Source organism: Delphinapterus leucas, chromosome 19 (genome assembly GCF_059928025.1).
Source record: "Delphinapterus leucas isolate spDelLeu-1000000601 "Yukka" chromosome 19, BTC_Dleu_Yukka2, whole genome shotgun sequence".
Taxonomy (NCBI): Eukaryota; Metazoa; Chordata; class Mammalia; order Artiodactyla; family Monodontidae; genus Delphinapterus; species Delphinapterus leucas.
In genome coordinates this window covers 64,257,505-64,275,332 of record NC_143147.1, presented here as the reverse complement: position 1 = coordinate 64,275,332, position 17,828 = coordinate 64,257,505, and the positions used below count along the sequence as shown (strand labels likewise).

The following is a 17,828-nucleotide window of genomic DNA, read 5'->3' as shown; positions in this document are numbered from 1 at the left end:
CCACATGCCAGGGAGCAGCTAAGCCCGTGTACCACAACTACTGAGCCTGCGCTCTAGAGCCCGTGAGCCACAACTACTGAAGCCCACGCGCCTAGAGCCCGTGCTCTGCAACAAGAGAAGCTACCTCGATGAGAAGCCTGCGCACCACAACGAAGAGTAGCCCCCACTCACCGCAACTAGAGAAAGCCTGCGGGCAGCAATGAAAACCCAACGCAGCCAAAAATAAATTAATTAATAAAAAAAAAAAAGCCAACTGCATCTGTCTTGCTCATTAATAGGAGATCAGCCTGCCCCACAAGGGCTGAGGGGGAAATTCTGAACAGGTAAGAAGGAAGCAGAGTAGGGGAGGGGGGACGTTGACTCAACTGCCCCCTCCCTCCCTGCCACTTTCTATCACTCCCCGACCTTCAGCCCCGGAAGCTAACTCTTTCCAGAGGCCACAGGCGAACTCTAGGGGAGGGATGACGGCAGAGCACAGGTAACAGCCCTTGTCACCTCACCAGGTGATCCAGAGAGCAAGTGGAGGGGAGGGCGTGACGCGGGGAGCAGAGCCAGGCGTTGGAGCTGCAGGCTGTGGGAAGCAGCCCCCCCACCCCCGTGCACACCTGCCTTTCCCGAGACTCAGCCAAGCAGGAGGCTGCTCGGGGCCACTTCTGTCTCCATCCTTCCGTCTCCAAAGATGCTGCGATTTCCGCCACGAGGGAGGGATCCGACTGCTCGCGAGCCTTTGGGAGGAGGCGGTGGCAAAGGTTTCTCATCACGGAGACCCCGGCCAGTTCGCGCCTACCCCTTCACAAGCAGGCAACGCGTCTCCCTGTCCCCCTGGGATGGAGTCTAGATTCGCACAAATTGTTTTTCCCTGCTCGTACACACCAGAGAAGGAAACAGGAAGGACAGGGGAACAGAGTTCCAGTTCCCACCCTGAACCCGTGGGGCCGCCGGCCTCCTTCCCCCGAGCTCCGGCTTCCTCCGCGGGACTCTCTCCCTCTGCAAGGGCGCACGTGCTCAGAGGCAGGTAGACGCGCTTCCAGCCGCCGCAGCCTTGAGCGCTCTCCTTAATCTCCTCACCTTGCGAGGCAATGCAGCACTCCATAATTGCTTCTGGAAATGCGGTCACCAGTTTAATTGGTAGAACTTGTCCTGGTTGATATAACCTAGTGAAGCAACCCCGGGCCTCCCTGTTTCTCGGGAAGCGCGACCGGTGTGTCGCTGTGCGGGGCGCGCGGCTCCCCTGCGCGTAGGATGTGCGCCGGCCGGAGCGCAGAGCTCGTCTGTGCCTGTTGCCGGCACGTGAGCCTGTAGACGTGGCCGGGGTTCCGGGGATCAGGGAGTGTGGGGTACGCTTGGATGATGGACAGGACAGAGGGGAGCCCGCTGAGCCCTGGGGACTCCTCTGCCTCGGGACCGCGAAGGAGCCAGGCGGTGACACGGCCACATTAGGTCATGAGGCCACCCCGAGGGCTGTTGTCGATGGGCTCCCTGCTCTGTGAATATACGCTGGCTGGCCCCTCCAGGTCGGAGCCTCCAGCCTGCTCCGCGTCCCGCGAAGAAGGAGAGCTGGAGAGAAGGAGGGATGGAGGGAGGAAAGACAATGAGCTGGGGGCACTCATCCCAGGTCTCTCCCTGACAGGCTGCAGGAGGGCTGAGCGTGTTCTTGGGGGGAAGGTCTCAGCCCTGGTCAGTGAGGCGGCCCCTCCCCCCGTACAGCTTTGCTGTCCCGGGTCCAGGTGACGCCCCCGGCCACCCCCAGGCCCAGGGGTAGGTCTCCCTCTTGCTTCCGTGTACCTGCTGCCCGCTCCTGCAAACCCAGTCCCGTGGTTAAAATTATCCTCCAATCAAAGTGGCGGTGATGGGATGAATGGGGAGATTGGGATTGACATGTATACACCAATATGTATGAATAGATAACTAATAAGAGCCTGCTGTATAAAAAATAAATAAAATAAAATTCAAAAAAATATTATCCTGCAGTCACTCAGTCTTGCTGTGCTGTTTCCGGTCAGGATCTGGGTGGCTTCAGAGGGCGGTGGGCGACGGTGTTGGTGGGCAGTGGCTCTCTCCCGGAGCCAGCACTGTCCTGCCCTTGACACCTTGATGGGGGTGGGGGGGGACTGATTTTCTTCTCTGTTGGCCCACCCTGGGCAGGTGGCCCCTTGGGGGAGGGGGAGGGGCACGTGGCTTCCTGCGGGGGGCGGGGGGTGGTGGCAGGGGGGACTGGCGGGGGGCAGGCTCTTCACCCTATGCATGGGTCTTTCCCAGCGTTCCTAGGTCTTAAGCCAGGGTCGGCCAGCTCCGGGAAGGACACGTGGGCCATCCAGGCTCCCCCACTCCCTCCAAGGGAGGGGGGATGCAACCCTGGGGGCCACCGCGAGGGAAGCAGGAGGCCAAAGGACCCACACGGCCCAGGTTATGAGGTTGTCAATCACTTCATCCTGCTTCCACACCCCTTCCACCCCTCACACCCCAGTCTAGCCCGACCCCCAAGGCCCCGGCATTAACACCTTTAATAGGGGCTTCCCTGGCGGTCCAGTGGTTAGTACCCTGCACTTCCGTTGCCGTGGGCCCGGGTTCGCTCTCTGGTCGGGGAACGAAGCTCCTGCAGACCCCGCAGCGCGGCAAAAATAAATAAATAAATAATTTTAAACACCATTAATACTAGCGGCCTCTCCACGCTCTCCCCTCCCTCCCTGGGACCCCCCACCTGGCAGAGGGGGGTCCAAGACCCGGCACCACTGCTGATGAAAGTCTCCTGTCACTCACACCCAGGATGCTCTCCAAGGCTCATGATTCATGGACTTTAATTTTCCCAGATCCTCAGCCGTGTCCCCTCTTTCCCTCTGGTCTGTCAGGGCGTTTATCTGCCACCCCTGCAGCCTTTCTCCCCCTTCCCTGTTTTTTAATTTGAAGCATCCATCTGGAGCATCCTGAGATGGGACCGTCTGCAATACTGAATGCATTGCACTGCTGACAGCTCTATTGATTTCTCTCTCCTGCTGCATAATGCAAGATACATACAAGCCGATAGGTTGACCCCTGTGCCTTGCTTTGAAGGGACCGTGCCCTTTTTCTTTCTCTCTCTCATGTCCCCCTCACCCTGGCATGCGTTGATATATAGGAGGGGTGTTTGTCCCTTACGCTCAAGATGGATTCTCCTCTGCCCCGATATTATTTTCCTCTCTGCTGGCGGACGCTGTCTAATCCATCCTTTTTACGGTAGCAGGTTGGACACCGTGGAAGCCGTTCACGGTGCAAAGGGGTTGGTGGAAGCAGGGGAGTTGAGGAGGTGGCATCTGTCAGAACTGGCTGTGTCCCCTCTGGGCAAGACGAGGCAGACTTTCCCAGGGGTGCCCTCTGCCTGCCTCACCAAGTCTAGGGCCACCCCAGCCCACCTCCTCTTCTCTGGGTTGTAGTTCTCCAAATCCACTGGCAACTCTTGACTTACATTCAGTTCACAGTCCCAGAGCCAGCTGCTGGGCTAAGCGTTTCCTGTTGTGGTTTCTGCTAAGCAAGGCAGGGAAGCGGCAGACAGTCATGTGGGCTACACCCAACTGGCATAGGGGTCTGAAAGGCTTGGAAAGAGGGATTAATATCCCTCCTCAACAGAGACTGAGGCTCAGAGATGCCAGGAGACTGGTTCAAGTTCTCCCAGCCAGACACAGGACTTGAACCCAAGACTATCTGTCTCCAGGGTCAGTTTTCCATAAATCCTATCACAATGCCTCCTCCAGGAAGACCTCCTGGACTGAGCCACCTAATCCAATTGCTTCTTTATTCTTGTCCCCCCCGGAACATATTTGCTTTGAAGATTTGCTCTTGCCGGCTGGCTGCTGAGTGTGTTGGGTGGGTTCTCTCTGCTGTGAATCAGCATCATTGTTACTTCCTCCTGGCGGGTTTCCCTGGGCCCAGCCTGTCCCCAGCCCGGATCAATCTCCCACGGTCCCCATCTGGCCCCACGGTGAGAAGCACTTACTGCCTTATCAGTGCTGCTCCTGCTAGTCTGTGATTCTCTGGAGATGGGGACAGAGATGCAGACCGGATTTTATTTCTGCATCTTCACCGCCTGGCCGACAGAAGGAACTCTCTAAAAATGGGTTGAATCCGTTGAATCAGTCAATGGGCCGTCTGGGCGGGTGGGTGTTTGCTCTCTTAGAGACCCCTTAAAGGCAGGCTCTGCAGGAGCTTTTTCTGCCTTTTCCCCTCCACCCCCCCTCACCCAACCCCCATCCCCACACAAGGCCTCCCACTGGAAACGGTCCTCCAGCTGCCGAGGAGGAGAGCACCATTCCTAAGGTTCAGGGCTTCTGTCCTAGGGTTCAGGGCTTCTGTCCTAGGGTTCAGGGCTTCGGGCCGATGGGGCTGCGTGTGCTCCTGGAGACTGACTACCTGGCCACATCCATCTTGCCAGCCAGCCAGAGACCCACAGAGAAGCAGCAGAAAAGGATGCTAACCTTTGAGCATCCCAGAGCAAGGGCTGGGTACCAATATGGGCAATGGCCATGGGGTGCAAAGACAGAGGCCTGGGCCCATGAGTACCTGGCCACAGGTGCAGGACAGACGTCATTATAATAAAGAAGATCCTCTTGGTTTTGTCCTTCTGGTCCAGTGGCTCTCAACGTGGAGTGATTTTGCCCCCCAGGGACACGTGGCAATGTCTGGAGATGCGTTTGTCTGTCACAGTTGTGAGGGTCCAGCATCTGGTGGGTAGAGGCCAGGGAGAGCTGAACATCCTACAAGGTTCAGAACACCCCTCCCCGCAAAAAACAGAACGATCCCAAAAGCCAGCAGAGCCGAGTTTGAGAAACCCTGTTCCAGTCCGACCAGCCATGCCTTGTGGCTTTTAGCACAGCAGCTGGGAGAATATCGAACCTGCATCCCTCGGGAGCACCTGAGATTCTCCTGGACTCCTTGGGGGCTGGAGGAGGGAAGAAACCTGCGTTCCTTTAGTCCTCTTGGGTCCCCCCAAAAAGCACCAGCCTCCGTGCCCGCACCCTGCCTCCTTCCCTCCCTTATCAACCTTTTCCCAAGTCAGCAGATTCAAAATAACCCCCTTCCAAGATGGTTTAAAGGACAGCCCTGCCGCCAGACAAAGGCGTGGGCCTCTTGGGGGCCTCTTGGAAATTTTATAAGGTGGTAGATATGAGAGCACCCCGTCAGGTATGAAATACCATACAAATATTACCTCTAATTATGTAAGTGCTCTCAGCCGGGGGTTTTAGGATGCAAGGCAGAAAGGGGCCAGAATCTTCATTTTCCATTTCCAGTCACGGCCTTAGCGCCCTCGTGTGGCCACTGATGGAAACTACACCCAGGGCCGGGCAGGGATTTTCAGACCCGGGGCGGGGCAGGCAGGATGGCTCTGACTCTGGCTTTTCTCGTTGTCCCATTTGGGCTTCACAGCAGCACCCGAGGGAGGAGAGAGAGAGGTAGTATGACCTCCCCCGGAAAACCCCTGGAGCCAGCCATGGGTTTTTGCAGGATGACGCCTGCCGTGGACAAGCCCAGCCCTGCAGAGCAGCATAAAGTGGGAAAGGCAATTCGGGGAGCCGCTCCTCTCCCGCTGCCTCCTGGCTCTTATAGAAACCTTGAGCTCCCCCACTGGCACCCCCAGGAGGTTGGTCTCTGTGTTTTGTTACTAGACATCTATGTTCTCTTCTTATGCAGTTCAAGAGGCAAACATCTGTCTCTGGGATCACTGCCAAAAGGAAGGTGCAGCCCCTCTCCCTGTCCCTGTCCTGTAGGTCCCAGTGGGGAGAAGCAGCAGGCATTCACTCAACAAATATTTTTGTGGACCTATTATGTGCCAGGCACTGCTTTGTCCGAATTAATCACTCCCTCCCTCCCTCCCTCCCTCCCTCTCTTCATCCCTCCGTTCATTCATCCAAACATCCCTCCATCAATCTATCCACCCTTCATATGGTGAGTGATCCCGGATGCTGCAACCATCTCGAGGATCCTGCATGTCAGCACTGAGCACCTCTGTATATGTATGAGCAGTGCATTTTGAGAGTTATCAACAGAATGCAGAACCTCGTCCTCGCCTCTATAAAAAAGTCAGTGCAAACGTATGGGAAGTTTAACATTGCCGCACAGCCTATGGAAAGGCAGGTGGGAGTAACTGATGCATGAGTGACGGGTGACAGGAGGCAGAGGTGCAGGGTCCTGCCCAGAGGAGAGGGCGGAGCTGAGCTCTGAGGATAAACAGGACTTAGGGTCAGAGGGGAGGGCACAGGCCGATGCCTGGGGTCAGGAAGTGCCCTTAAAACACCGGTTGGCTGGGCTGAAAAGGTCGTTGCTTTTGGCGGTGCAGTGGGGGAGAAAAGACCAGAAAGGCATCAGCCTGAGATGGAGGGGGGCTGTCAGGTCAGGCTGGGGGATTTGAGAGTGTCTTTCTCAGGTCAGAGCTGAGGCATCCTGACCTTCAGATAATCTCACATTAAGGCCCTACCAATTAACTTTTCTCTTTGTTAACACCCAGAAGCATCTGTAGTCACAGAAACATAGGGGCTTCTTTTAAAAGGCTGTCTAGCACAATTAGAGGATTTCGTGATCTCCCAGGGGCAAGGACTGTGGGTTTATCCTTCCCTGTATCTCCAGCATCTCTAGGAAAATGCTCAACCTGGGCTTGTCTAATGGGAGGGAAGGGGGGAGGGGAGTGGGTTCAAAGCGAAGTTCATGGTAAAGGACTCTTTTCTCTTCAGGTGAGCTGCTCTGTAATGATGCGCACAGGGCAATTACATTCTGTCGTGCAGTTATTAAATTGGGGAGGAAACAAATATAATAAAATGTAGACATTTGTAAGGAGGTTAAAAATAAAGTGGAGGATGAAAATTAAATCGATAACCTCAGGTTTCCCGGAGCCTGCCTGAAAAGACGTTCTGGAAGAGCTGAGGGTAAATTTGTGCTAAGAAAATAATACCAGGGATGGGGTGAAGCCTGCGAGGAACCAAAGGGGCAAAGGGAACGCTGCCTTCCCAGAGCTGCCAGCCCGTTTCAGGTGGGCAGCCTAGTGAGGAGGTGGTCAAGAGTCTGGGAGCGTGGTTCCGAGTCCTGACTTCACCTCTCCCAGCAACTGACACGCCTTCATTCTCTGCGGGTAAGGCTGGAGTAAACGACCGGAGCCACCCGTCACAAGCACGCCCGAGGATCACAGAGGCCCTATGGGTAAAGTGCTTAGTACGGGAGATGCCCGGTGTGAGTGTTCCATAAAACGTTAGCTATTCCAAGTTTGTTTTTTTGTTTTTGTTTTTTTTTTTGCGGTACGCGGGCCTCACTCTTGTGGCCTCTCCCTTTGCGGAGCACAGGCTCCGGACGCGCAGGCCCAGCGGCCCTGGCTCACGGGCCCAGCCGCTCCGCGGCATGTGGGATCTTCCCGGACCGGGGCACGAACCCGCGTCCCCTGCATCGGCAGGCGGACTCTCAACCACTGCGCCACCAGGGAAGCCCCTATTCCAAGTTTTAACTTGCTTTTATGGTACCACTTCTTAAAGGAATTGGAAGCAGCCAGTGCAAAAGCTCCGTTCAATAAAAAGAGGCGAGCAAGAGGGCCCTGCCCATGACAGATTAGATGTCCGTGGCAAAGGAGACCAGAAGGAAAAGGGAGGAACCCCTAGAAAGAGGTTATAAAATGTACGTAGGAGGGTCCCTCCATTTAAAAGAAAAAAAAATCTCTGAGTAGATGCCCAATACACAGGTCTAATGAAAGTAGTAGATAGTAAGTCCTAACACAGGTCTTCAAACCGGATCTGAAATAAAACCTAGCAAAGCCAAGGTGGGGTTTGGACCGGAGGATAGAGGAAGTAGGGAGTGGTGGAGGGAAGCGGCCCATTGCTTTCGGGGAGCCGCGCTGTTAATCCAGGGAGAGACGCAGCGATGGGAAAGGCGAACGCCTGTGTTATTCTTGACCCGTTGCGGACACCGTACCCAGCTTCCTCTGGGGGAGGGTTTAACTGCCCGGAAACGGAAGTTTCTTTCTTTTCCGTTCTCCTCGCTTCTGGCTGCTCACGGTGAGTGTTTCTCGGGCCCTACGTGGGGAATGGGTGGTAATCCGTGGTAATCCACGGCCGGGTGACGTCTGGGGACCCAGGGCCTGGATCAGAGGTGCGGGGGGAGGAGGATGGAGTGCGATGGGGCCGGTATTTCGGGGGTGCGAGGAGGGGAAGCGGGGTAGCCGCTGGTCCCCGCATCCCATGGACACTGACGCTTGTTTTCCCGCAGGCTGCCCGCGCTCTCCGCGCCTCGTCGCCATGGTGAGTACGACCCCTGCCTGGGGCCTTTCCGGGGTTGGGGGAGGAGGGGCAAGGGCAGGGGCGCCTGTGCGAGGGTCTTCCGAGCCCCGAGAGGGGCTGGTGGGCCCGACCATCCTAGAAAAGCGTGTCTCTACAGTTGCTTCTTTTTGCTTTGTGTTGCAGCCTCGCAAAATTGAGGAAATTAAGGACTTTCTGCTCACAGCTAGGCGAAAGGACGCCAAATGTAAGTGAGGGTCTAGACGAGCGAGTGGAAAGGGTCGCGTTGGCGCGGAGCCGCTCCTGCACGGGCGCTGGGCCGGGCGGCTGCTTCAGCGTGTGCGTGCTGTCGGGAAGCAGTGGTTTTAGCAGGTCTCGCGTAAGAAAAGCTGGTTGGCCAGTGTGTTCTCTTCCTTAGCTAACTGTGAACGTTTAAGAAACGTCCTAAGGTGTTTTGTTCGTGTGTGTCCTCCTGTGTATGGTAGGTGCTCAGAACGGAACCCTTACTGGGTGAAAATCTGGAAACGCGCGTTTCGTAAACCCCGACTTGGTGCTGCATGTTAGGCTCTGGGCTGAGCACAGGCCCTGCTCACAAAGAACTAAGTCATTTCCCTTCTACGTGTGTTAGCGTCCTAGCCTGTAAACGAAGGGAAAAGTAATTGATGCATCAGAAACATAAAACAGCGAGTTTTTGATGGACGTGTGCCAGCCCCAGCTGCCAGTGTGTTCTCTCTACACTGGGAGGGAATTCTGCTGGTGTGCCTGTGTTGTAGTTGAAGGAGGTGTGGGGAGCTTGTGCTCTATACTAGATCTTGAACTGCCTTAACCCGGAGTCATCTTTCTTGTGCTGCTCCTTATCGCTTTCTTTCCCTCCCAGATTTGTGCTAAAGAGAAAATCGGATAACGCGTGAAAGTGGAGTACTCTCGGGCTGACTTACTTTAAGGTGGGCTAAGGCACCAACCGTCTCTGACGCCCCGTGTCAGTGGTAGGGTGAAGCAGTGGCGTGCAGGAGAGCCTTCTAGGGAGTTCACGGGGCTTCAGGAAGAGTCATGTTTGTGTCCCCTTTACCTGAAACAGGTTGTTGCCTTTGATCCCCTGGTGCTGTGTGAACTGGTGACCACCTGTGAGAACAAGTAGCATCTGGTGGGAATGTCTGTCCTGACGGGTGGTGGGGACCCCGGGTGACGGTGCGCTTGCGTTTTTGTATGTACTGTGGTGCACAAAGGAAATGTATCAGGTCAGCCTTAGTCCGGGCCGCGGAATTTGCTGTCGCTGCCTGGGCAGATCCCAGCTCTACCAGCAGGTAGCTGTCCTTAGCAAGGTAAACACAATCCCACTGTTTTCTTTCTGTTGAAGAGGGGGTGATGACATCTGTCTCCTAGGATTGGTGCAAGGATCAGATCAGATGATCTCTTAGAGACTTGAGCACGTTGAGCAAGTGACACCAAATCCATCAGATGGCTTTGCATTTAATTCTGTTGGGGAGCTTGAGTTTAGACAGTGACCTGTGAGAGTAGGGGTCACGTTCCCCTGGGTGTGATAGGGTGCTCCGTGAGTGTTTTTTGAATACACTTTTGAATATTTCTCTATAGTTTTAATTGTAAAATAAACGTAAAATTTTTTGGTGTGCAGTTGACTGGCTTTGAGTATGTTCACATTGTAGTGCGACCATCCTTTTCCAGAAATTTTCATCTTGGCAAAACTGAAACTCTGTAACCCATTAAACAGCAGGTCTCCATTCTCTCCCTCCAAGCCCTGGCCACCACCATTCTACTTCGTCTCTATCAGTTTGGCTCTTCTCGGTGTATCTCGTGTAAGTGGATCCTCTGGTATTGGTCCTTTCATGACTGGCTTGCTTCATTTGGCATGAGATCTTCAGAATTCATCCATGTTGGAGAATTTGTCAGGATTTCCTCCTTAAGACTAAATGATCCATTGTGTGGACATGCCACATTTTGTTTCTCCCTATCCGTCCATGGGCATTTGGGTGGTTTCTGCTTTTGGCTGTTGTGAATAATGTTGCTGTGGACGTTGCACGGATGCCTCCTGTTGCTGCTTGCTGAGCTTTTGAGTAGCATTACTGCACCCCATGATGTCGAATAAACACTCCTAAGCGGTGCGTCTGCCTTATCTTGTGAGGGTTCAGTTAGTTTATAGATCCACAGCAGCTACTAGGGACGACGCAGCATACTTAGCTTTGGGAGGAATGTTAAGATAGCAAAATAGGTTGGTTTGAGTAAATATCCATGTGCCTGATTTATTAGAACATGAGCCAAGGCAGCCAGTGCCTTCGCCAGGGCCACAGAGTTTCTGCTTCCTGTGACGTGTCCTACCCCTTTAGCAGTTATTGGCAGAGATGGAGCTGTGGGTTGTGAGTCCAAGTTAACTGTGCTGTGGAAGTCGGAACGGGGAACTTGACAGGTGCCTGACGTGAGTCACCTGGGAAGCGGATGTCTTCCTGCCGCCAGAATAGGTGGCGGCCTCATAAAGGTGCATTGACGCTTGTACATAAGCACACTGTTTGCTAAACTTCAAACCTTGCGCTGTTGAACTTTGAGCACACTTGGGGCTCTTTGTTGTCTGAGCTGTGTTCCTGAGATGGAATTTTAAAGCAATAAAGAGCCCAGAAAATGTGTTCTGCTTACATTTGAGGAAAAACTTCAGTACATGCTCATTATGTCGGGGGGCGGACCTGAAGGAAGAGCCTTAGCATCGCCCCGATAGCATCTCATATGCAGAGTTATTTCTGGAACGGTGGTGGAAAGTTCTTGATGTCAGCAGATAATCCATCTCCTTACTTTAGGAACTACTTTCATCCCTTAAAAAATAATAATAAAGATGGACACAGGATGTTCTAGAATGTGTTCCGTGTACCGGATACTACCTGTGTTTTAAATACAAACAGTAAGCTCCAGGTTCTTGAGCAGTAATGTAAGGGAAATGAAGATTTCTGACATTATTTTTAAACACTGAGCTCAGAGGAGGGCGGGGACATCTTGTTCTCTGTTTCAACAGAGGGACAGTGGAGGGGGGCAAGCACAGCCGGTGGACTGTACGCCCTCTCTTTTCTGTGATCAAATTTAATTGTTAATTCTGGTCTCTGGTAGCGGTCAAGATCAAGAAAAATAAGGATAATGTGAAGTTTAAGGTTCGATGTAGCAGGTACCTTTACACCTTGGTCATCACAGACAAAGAGAAGGCGGAGAAGCTGAAGCAGTCCCTGCCCCCAGGTGAGTGAGGCGGGAACCCCCGGGGGGGGGAGCAGCCCGGAGTGTGGGGGTCCCTCTGTCCCCACCTTGTTTCTTGACTTGTCCCCAGAATGAGCAAAGTCCTTTCTGTGGTTTGTCCAAGTATCTGCTCTTGCTGTGGGTGTAGTGCAGGGAATACGTGTGGTTCTGAGGTTAGACCCCATAGCAGAACTCGCTTCCGTGGCCACAGGAACGTTTGTTTCAGCCCCTTCGGTGCTTTCCTAATGCAGCAGCATACCAGCCAATGCTTACTCTGTGTCACTCATTTCATCCTCACCGCGGCCCTACAAGGTAGGTAGGTGCTGGTATATTGATGACCCCCATGTTTATAGGCTGAGGGACGTATTAGATACAACAGGCCGTGAGCATAGGTTAGTTAAGCATAGGGGCCTGTCCTGGTGGTGGAAGGCTCGAAAGGGCACCTGGGAGGAAACTGCCCCAGGAGCCCAGAGGGGTTTCCAAAGGCTGCTGCTTCACCGTGAGAAGTCAGCCAGCACCGCTTGCCCTTGTAAGACTAACTGGAACGTCTTTAGAAAGGCTGAGAGAGGGAACGTTTTTATCATCAAACACTAACTGTTATGTTTTAAGCGAAACCGTCCTGGTGGGCTTAATTTCTGAGCTTTGCGAACCCTCTTTAGCGTAAGTACAAAATCCAGACAAGCAGTAGTAACTCAGATAAAATGAATAATCTTCTGAGTGGCTTACTTTTGGTGTCTCTTTTCCTCTAGGTTTGGCAGTGAAGGAGCTGAAATGAATCACGCACACTGATTTGAACTGTATTAAAATTTTTTTAATTCTCAAAATGGCCTTTTTCTTTGAGGATGGGGGGTGTGGGTGTTACTTGGAATGGCTTCTGGTGGGAATAGGATGGGGGTCCTGGTTGCTACCTTGTTGCATCCCTAATCTTGGGCTGTGATCCCAGTGGACAAATAAAGCCATCTTTTTTTTTTTTTTCTTAAGCCTAAGTTTGAAAATAAGTAGATGGAAATAGGCAGTTAAAAGAGCCAATTATTGGTGGAAGTGAAGCCAGTCTGCACTCGTGGGATGTAAAAGTCATTTAGGTAAAATGAGCTCCCTTGTCATGAAAATGATAGTTAAAAGGAGGAGTTGATCAGCCTTCTTGGAAACGGCAGTAAATGAAGCCGTCTCTTCCTCAGGAGGTGGTGGCGCTTTTGTGTCTGCCATGTTGAAATGTTTCTTGCTGCGGAGGTGGATGTGTGATTCCCTCCCCTCCCTCGACTAAGACACTTGTGTTGTCAGGCACAGGAGTGAAAATTCACTCTTGTGTGTTTCCTAAGTGCTACTCAGGATTAAGTGGAGCTCGGGAGTGGTACTTGGTGCCGTGAGATGAACGCAGATGAGAGGACACTTTCGATGAGGGGCTCTGAGAAGGAGCCTATGAGTTAAGCACGGAGATGAGTGGATGTTAGCCCAGCCAAAGGAGCCCCTGGAACCCAAAGACCCGTCTGAACATTTAAATGGAGGAGCCAGAGATCTGACCCCGGACCTTGAGGCAGTGCAGTGGTGGGTGTGGGGATAGGACACGCTGCTCAGACAGGTGCGTGAAGGCCCGAATCCCACCTCCCAGCCAGGCCTGGCTCCTTGAGGATTCAGTCCTGCTTCCACTACTTGCTGACATGAATGATCTTGAGAAACTACCTCAGCTCCCCCTGCGCCAGTTACCAATCCCGGGGAGGACTCCAGACGCAGATAGGGCAATGCTTAGAAGGCAAAATCGCCTACAGTAGTGGATGTTGGTCCCCTGTGGCCAGCGAATGTCTGCATGGTGGCAGGGCAGTTCGCTTACATGCACCCCGCCTGCCTCATGGAAGGACCCCCATCCCTTCCCCACAGAGCAGTATGGAGGGCCAAGTGTTTTAGGAGGCACGCATTTTTAAGCAGGGAAAGTAATTCATTGAGCTTGAAATAAGGAAATTTCCCACACTGGTGACAATGACGAGCCCGGCACAGGTCCTGTGGGCTCGTTACCCTTCGGCCAGGAAGTATTCCCCAGCCCGAGGACCAGTCTCACGCAGCTGAGTGGGGGTCGCCAGGGCGCTTTTCCCAGCACTCAGTTCCCAGAAGGTTATGGCAAGTACCCATTGCAGTGGTTTCAGAGTCCAGTGAGCTACACCATCGAGGTTAGGGTCTCGGCACGGATGTGTGGGTGCACCACGAGGTGGCACCAAACTACGGCAAATGAGCGCCGGCGGCCCGGGAAGGTCTGGCCGTGGTTTACACTGAGATCTACGCTCAAGTAGCCAAGTGCCTGAGATCGTTTGTAGGCTTTTTTCTATAAGAATTCGAGGCATGTGAGGTCCTTTTTCAATCTAGTCCTGAGGAGTTCGGGTTTTGTTTCCTCCGGCACAAGGGTCCTCGGGCGCTCAGTGGTTGTCGACAGACCCGGATGGGGCGCCTTCAGCGGCTTCCAGTCTTGCCCGCCCTTTCATTGGTCCGGCTTCCCGGGAAGAGGGCGGGTTTACCACTCGGGCTCCCTTAGTCCCAGCACATTTTGCAGAGACCAGCCCCAGTTCCTAGGATGCAAACCCCGCAGGCGTTTGTCTAGAGAAGGCATCCTTCCATGCAGTGGCTCTCAGCCCCGGCCTGTGCCTGCCAGTCATTTAGGGCACTTTTTAAAAGTTCGCTGATGCCAGGTCTGATTCCAGAGATTCTGCGTAAGTTGGTTTGATGCGTCGGTATGTGTTCAAGCCCTCTGGTGCCCAGGGCCGACACTGCCTCTCTGAGGTCAGCCGGTCAGCTTGGGTGAAGTGGTTCCCGCCATGCCAGATGAATGGGGAGCTGCGTAGGCAAGAGGGCTGTTCGACCCCCTTAACGAGGCCCTGGGAGGTCTCAGTTTCTCTTCTGCTTCTCTGCTTCACTGGCGTCCCGTCTAGGTCAGCAGGCCTCCGGGGAAGCAGCTAGAAAGGTCACTGTCTAGCTGGGTGCAGGCCGGCCCAGCAGGTTTGTGTGTTCCAGGCTGCACCCCGTGGCTGCGGTGATGGCCCTGAGGGTGGGCTTGTGCAGTCAGCGTCTTCAAGTGTGGGCTGCGGGCCCGCCCTTCCCCGACCCATTCTGTCTCTGGGCCCAGCCCCAGCTCCAGCAAAGTTGATGCTCGGGGTACACTCCATGCCCTCGCCCTCCCTTCTCCCCTAAGGCACTTGCAGTTTGCTGTAGTGACTCTAATCTTCCTAGAGGAATGCCAAATCCTCCTAACTTCCGGGTCATTGTGGCAGGGACCAGCAGCTGCAGCCAGAGCTGTTGACAAAGGGCGGGGGGGGGGGGGGGGGGTGGGGGGGGGTGGGGGGGGGACATGTATGTGGCACCAGGCGGTGCCTATCCCGGAGGTCCCGGGGCTGCATGGGGGCTGCGTGATCATGCAGGTTATCAGCGCCACCGAGGGCCCTACGAAACCGCTTCAGGTCCGTCTTCCTGAGCTACCAGCACGGCCGGTTCAAGACCAAGACCCTGACCAGGGCCTCTGGGGCCATGTGTGGTCTGGCCCGGGCCTACCTTGACAACTTGTTTCTCTCTCTTTTTAAAAATACCTTTATTTTGGGAAATTCCCTGGCTGTCCAGTGGTTAGGATTCAGAGCTTTCACTGCCAGGAGCCGGGTTCGATCCCTGGTTGGAGAACTAAAAAATATATATATATATATATTTTTTTTTTTTTTTTTTAAGTAAGGCTGAGGTATAATTTACAGTGAAATTCACCCTTCTTGGTCTGCAGTTCTCTGTACTTTGACAAACGTGTACAGTTGTGGAACCAACCCTGCAATCCAGAGAGAATATTCCCACCACCCCAAAGTTCCCTCTTGCACCCCAGCCCCTGGCAGCCTGCCACCGGTCTGTTTCTGTCGGTGCAGTGTGCCAGTCTCTCCTTCTTGTCGCTCCCCTCACTGCGGGCTTTGCATTTACTGATTCCACTCCATCCCCTGCGGACCTTGGTCCCTGACCTCACAGTGTACTGTCACCCCTGCTCCGAATCCACCCTCCCCCAGGACCTGGGGGTTAACTTCAGCTCTCACCTCACGTGTCATTTTTCAGGAAATGTCCCCCCCCCCCCAAGACTCTGTGCCGATTCACACACCGACACCGGGCTCTTGAAAGCACTTTGGGGGGGGGGGCTGGGCGGGGCTGGGGTTGTGGTTAATCACTGAGTGGGATAAAGGCTGCCTCCCCTCACCTATTAAATTTCCCATGCCGGCAGGAACGTGTGTTTTTCTCATCACTGTATTCCCTAGAACAGAGAACGTGCTCAATCAAAATTTGTTGAATTAATGAAAGGAAACCCCAATGACAGGAGCAGTGCTCTCCAGCTTCTGTGCCTCAGCTTTGGGCCTGCGCAGATGGATGGCCGCAGTCAGGCTCAGGGAACCTTGACCCGGACCGCGACTTCCCGGAGGAGAGAGAGGTCTCGACCACAGAACAGGACTCCATCTCCCAGCCCTGGATCTCTGATAGGGGAAGGGGCGTGTGTGGTCTCTCCCCCTCTAGCAGCCACGCGTGTTTGGTGGAGTTTCACCCGCATCCACCCGTTCCCCAAGCCAGAAACCTAGAAGCCTCTCCCGGGTCTCTGTTCTCACCCGTGTCTCTACCCCCTTCGCTACTACCTCTCAGACTGTCTGCAACTCAAGCCTGATCCCTTCAGGACCCCTTAACCGCCCCACACCCACCTCACCGACCTCAGGCGGCCCTTTACCCTGCCCTGGACCTTGTCCCAAGCCTTCCCCCTCCTTCCCGCCCCGCGCGTCCCGCAGTCACGACACGCGGTTTGGGTCGCAGGACCGCGCGTCCTTCCGCGAGGCTCTGTCGGATCCGGGGCTGCCCCCACCACATCCCCCGCATCCTGACGCGCCGACCCTGCTCTGCTTTTCTCCAGAACATCGCTAACCTAGCACGCTGTCCGTCTTCACGTGGGTACTGCTACCACCTCCCGCTAAACTGCAATCCCCTCCCAGCCAGAGCTTCCATCCGCTTTTGTTCACGGACAGAACAGTGCCTGGCACGTAGTAGGCGCTCAGTAAGCTTGTGTTCTCGACGGTTCTGGCGTCTCCCTGGGATGTCCGGCCCTTCCCGGCGCTCTCGGTGCTCCCTCCCCTCCCCTCCCCTCCGGACAATTCCAGGGTCTCTCCCCAGGGGGCCCGCCGCGTCCCGCCCCGTCCCAACGGCTGGTAAGAATCGGCTGCTTCTCTTAATCCCCGCCCGGGGCTTTCCAGGCGGCACCCGTTAGTTGTTTGGGCAGATGCGCTGGGCGCTCCCGGGTCAGGACCATGTCTTTGAACCCACGGGGCTTACAGAGTGAATGCTCAATCACGGTTGAGAGTGAATACGGAATTAGTGACCCAGGACTGGGTCCCTTCCTTCCCCAGTCTGTCAGTTCGCTACCCTCTAAGAGCGCTAGGAACGGCCGGCCTCGCCTCTCACGCCATGACTGTCCGCGGCACTCATAGACCCTCTACATGCTTGCTTTGATGGTAAGTGACCAGAAGCCCGGGGACCTAGAGAGTGCTGTTCAGAGACAGATTCAGAAGCCTTCTGGGGGCTGTTTCCACTTCTCCTTCCACCTCTTTCGCCCGTGGGGCCAGGACAGATTCCAGGCCAAAAACACGCTTCAGGCTTTTCGGTGTGACCCCTTGCAGCCGGGGGGTGAGCACAGGGCGAGGAGCGCCCCCCCACCCCGAAGAGGGCGGGGAGGGCGCGCGCGCTCAGCGGGCGGGGCCTAGTCCAGGGCGAGGCGGGGTCGGGGTGGGCCCGAGGCGGGGCCCGGGGCGGGGCGGGCGGGCGCGCGCGCGTCCCGGGCCGGGCGGTGGGCTGCGGGCGGCGGTCGCAGCGGACGGGCGCACTCCGGCAGAGCCATGCGCGTGGAGTATATCGCGCCCTGGTGGGTGGTGTGGCTGCACAGCGTCCCGCACGTCGGCTTGCGCCTGCAGCCGGTGGACAGCACCTTCAGGCCCCGCGATGAGAGTTACCAGGAGGTGAGTCCGCGCCGCCCCCCGACCCGGCGCCCCAAGTCCCCGCGCCACCCCTTCCGCCCTTCCAGCCCGCCGCTCTCCACAGGCGTCCAGACCCCGTCCCCCACTCTACCCGCAGCCTCTTCGCCCCTTCTCCCCTTTCCCCGCGAGTCCTTGGCCCACGGCCCTCCGGTCTGGGAACCTCATGGGCCGGGACAACTGGAAAGATGGGAGTTAAGCCGGCCGAGGGACACGGGGGGGAAGGGCGCAGAGGCTGCCTGTGGCGGGGCGGGGAGGCTGAGCGCCGAGGGGGAGGGCAGCGCCGCGCGGCGTAGGGGCATTTGTGCCCGTACCCGGTGATTCCGCCGCACCAGCTGCGGAGGTGCTGAGGAGGGCCCCGCCGTTT

At 55.3% G+C, this 17,828-nt stretch overlaps 2 protein-coding genes across 2 annotated transcripts in view; both read left to right on the top strand.

Moving 5' to 3' along the window:
- The first annotated feature begins 7,946 nt into the window (after nucleotides 1–7,946).
- Nucleotides 7,947–12,274, top strand: RPL38 (ribosomal protein L38). Its single transcript, XM_022589736.2, has 5 exons — nucleotides 7,947–8,003; nucleotides 8,215–8,246; nucleotides 8,409–8,469; nucleotides 11,331–11,453; nucleotides 12,200–12,274. Exons 2-5 carry the CDS (start codon nucleotides 8,244–8,246, stop codon nucleotides 12,223–12,225), a joined length of 213 nt encoding a protein of 70 aa, XP_022445444.1. The 5' UTR covers nucleotides 7,947–8,003; nucleotides 8,215–8,243; the 3' UTR covers nucleotides 12,226–12,274.
- Nucleotides 12,275–17,256: 4,982 nt separating this feature from the next.
- Nucleotides 17,257–17,828, top strand: part of TTYH2 (tweety family member 2) — a 39,675-nt gene continuing 39,103 nt past the window's right edge. Inside the window, exon 1 of the mRNA XM_022589732.3 lies at nucleotides 17,257–17,446. Coding sequence (XP_022445440.2) covers nucleotides 17,327–17,446 — 120 coding nt within the window. The 5' untranslated portion in view covers nucleotides 17,257–17,326. The remainder of the gene's footprint in view (nucleotides 17,447–17,828) is intronic.

Bases quoted from the DNA above. Each gene is read 5' to 3' on its own strand.
- RPL38 (XM_022589736.2), top strand. The intron at 8,470-11,330 runs GTAAGTGAGGGT...GGTCTCTGGTAG, and splicing joins TAGGCGAAAGGACGCCAAAT to CGGTCAAGATCAAGAAAAAT. The intron at 11,454-12,199 runs GTGAGTGAGGCG...CTTTTCCTCTAG, and splicing joins GAAGCAGTCCCTGCCCCCAG to GTTTGGCAGTGAAGGAGCTG.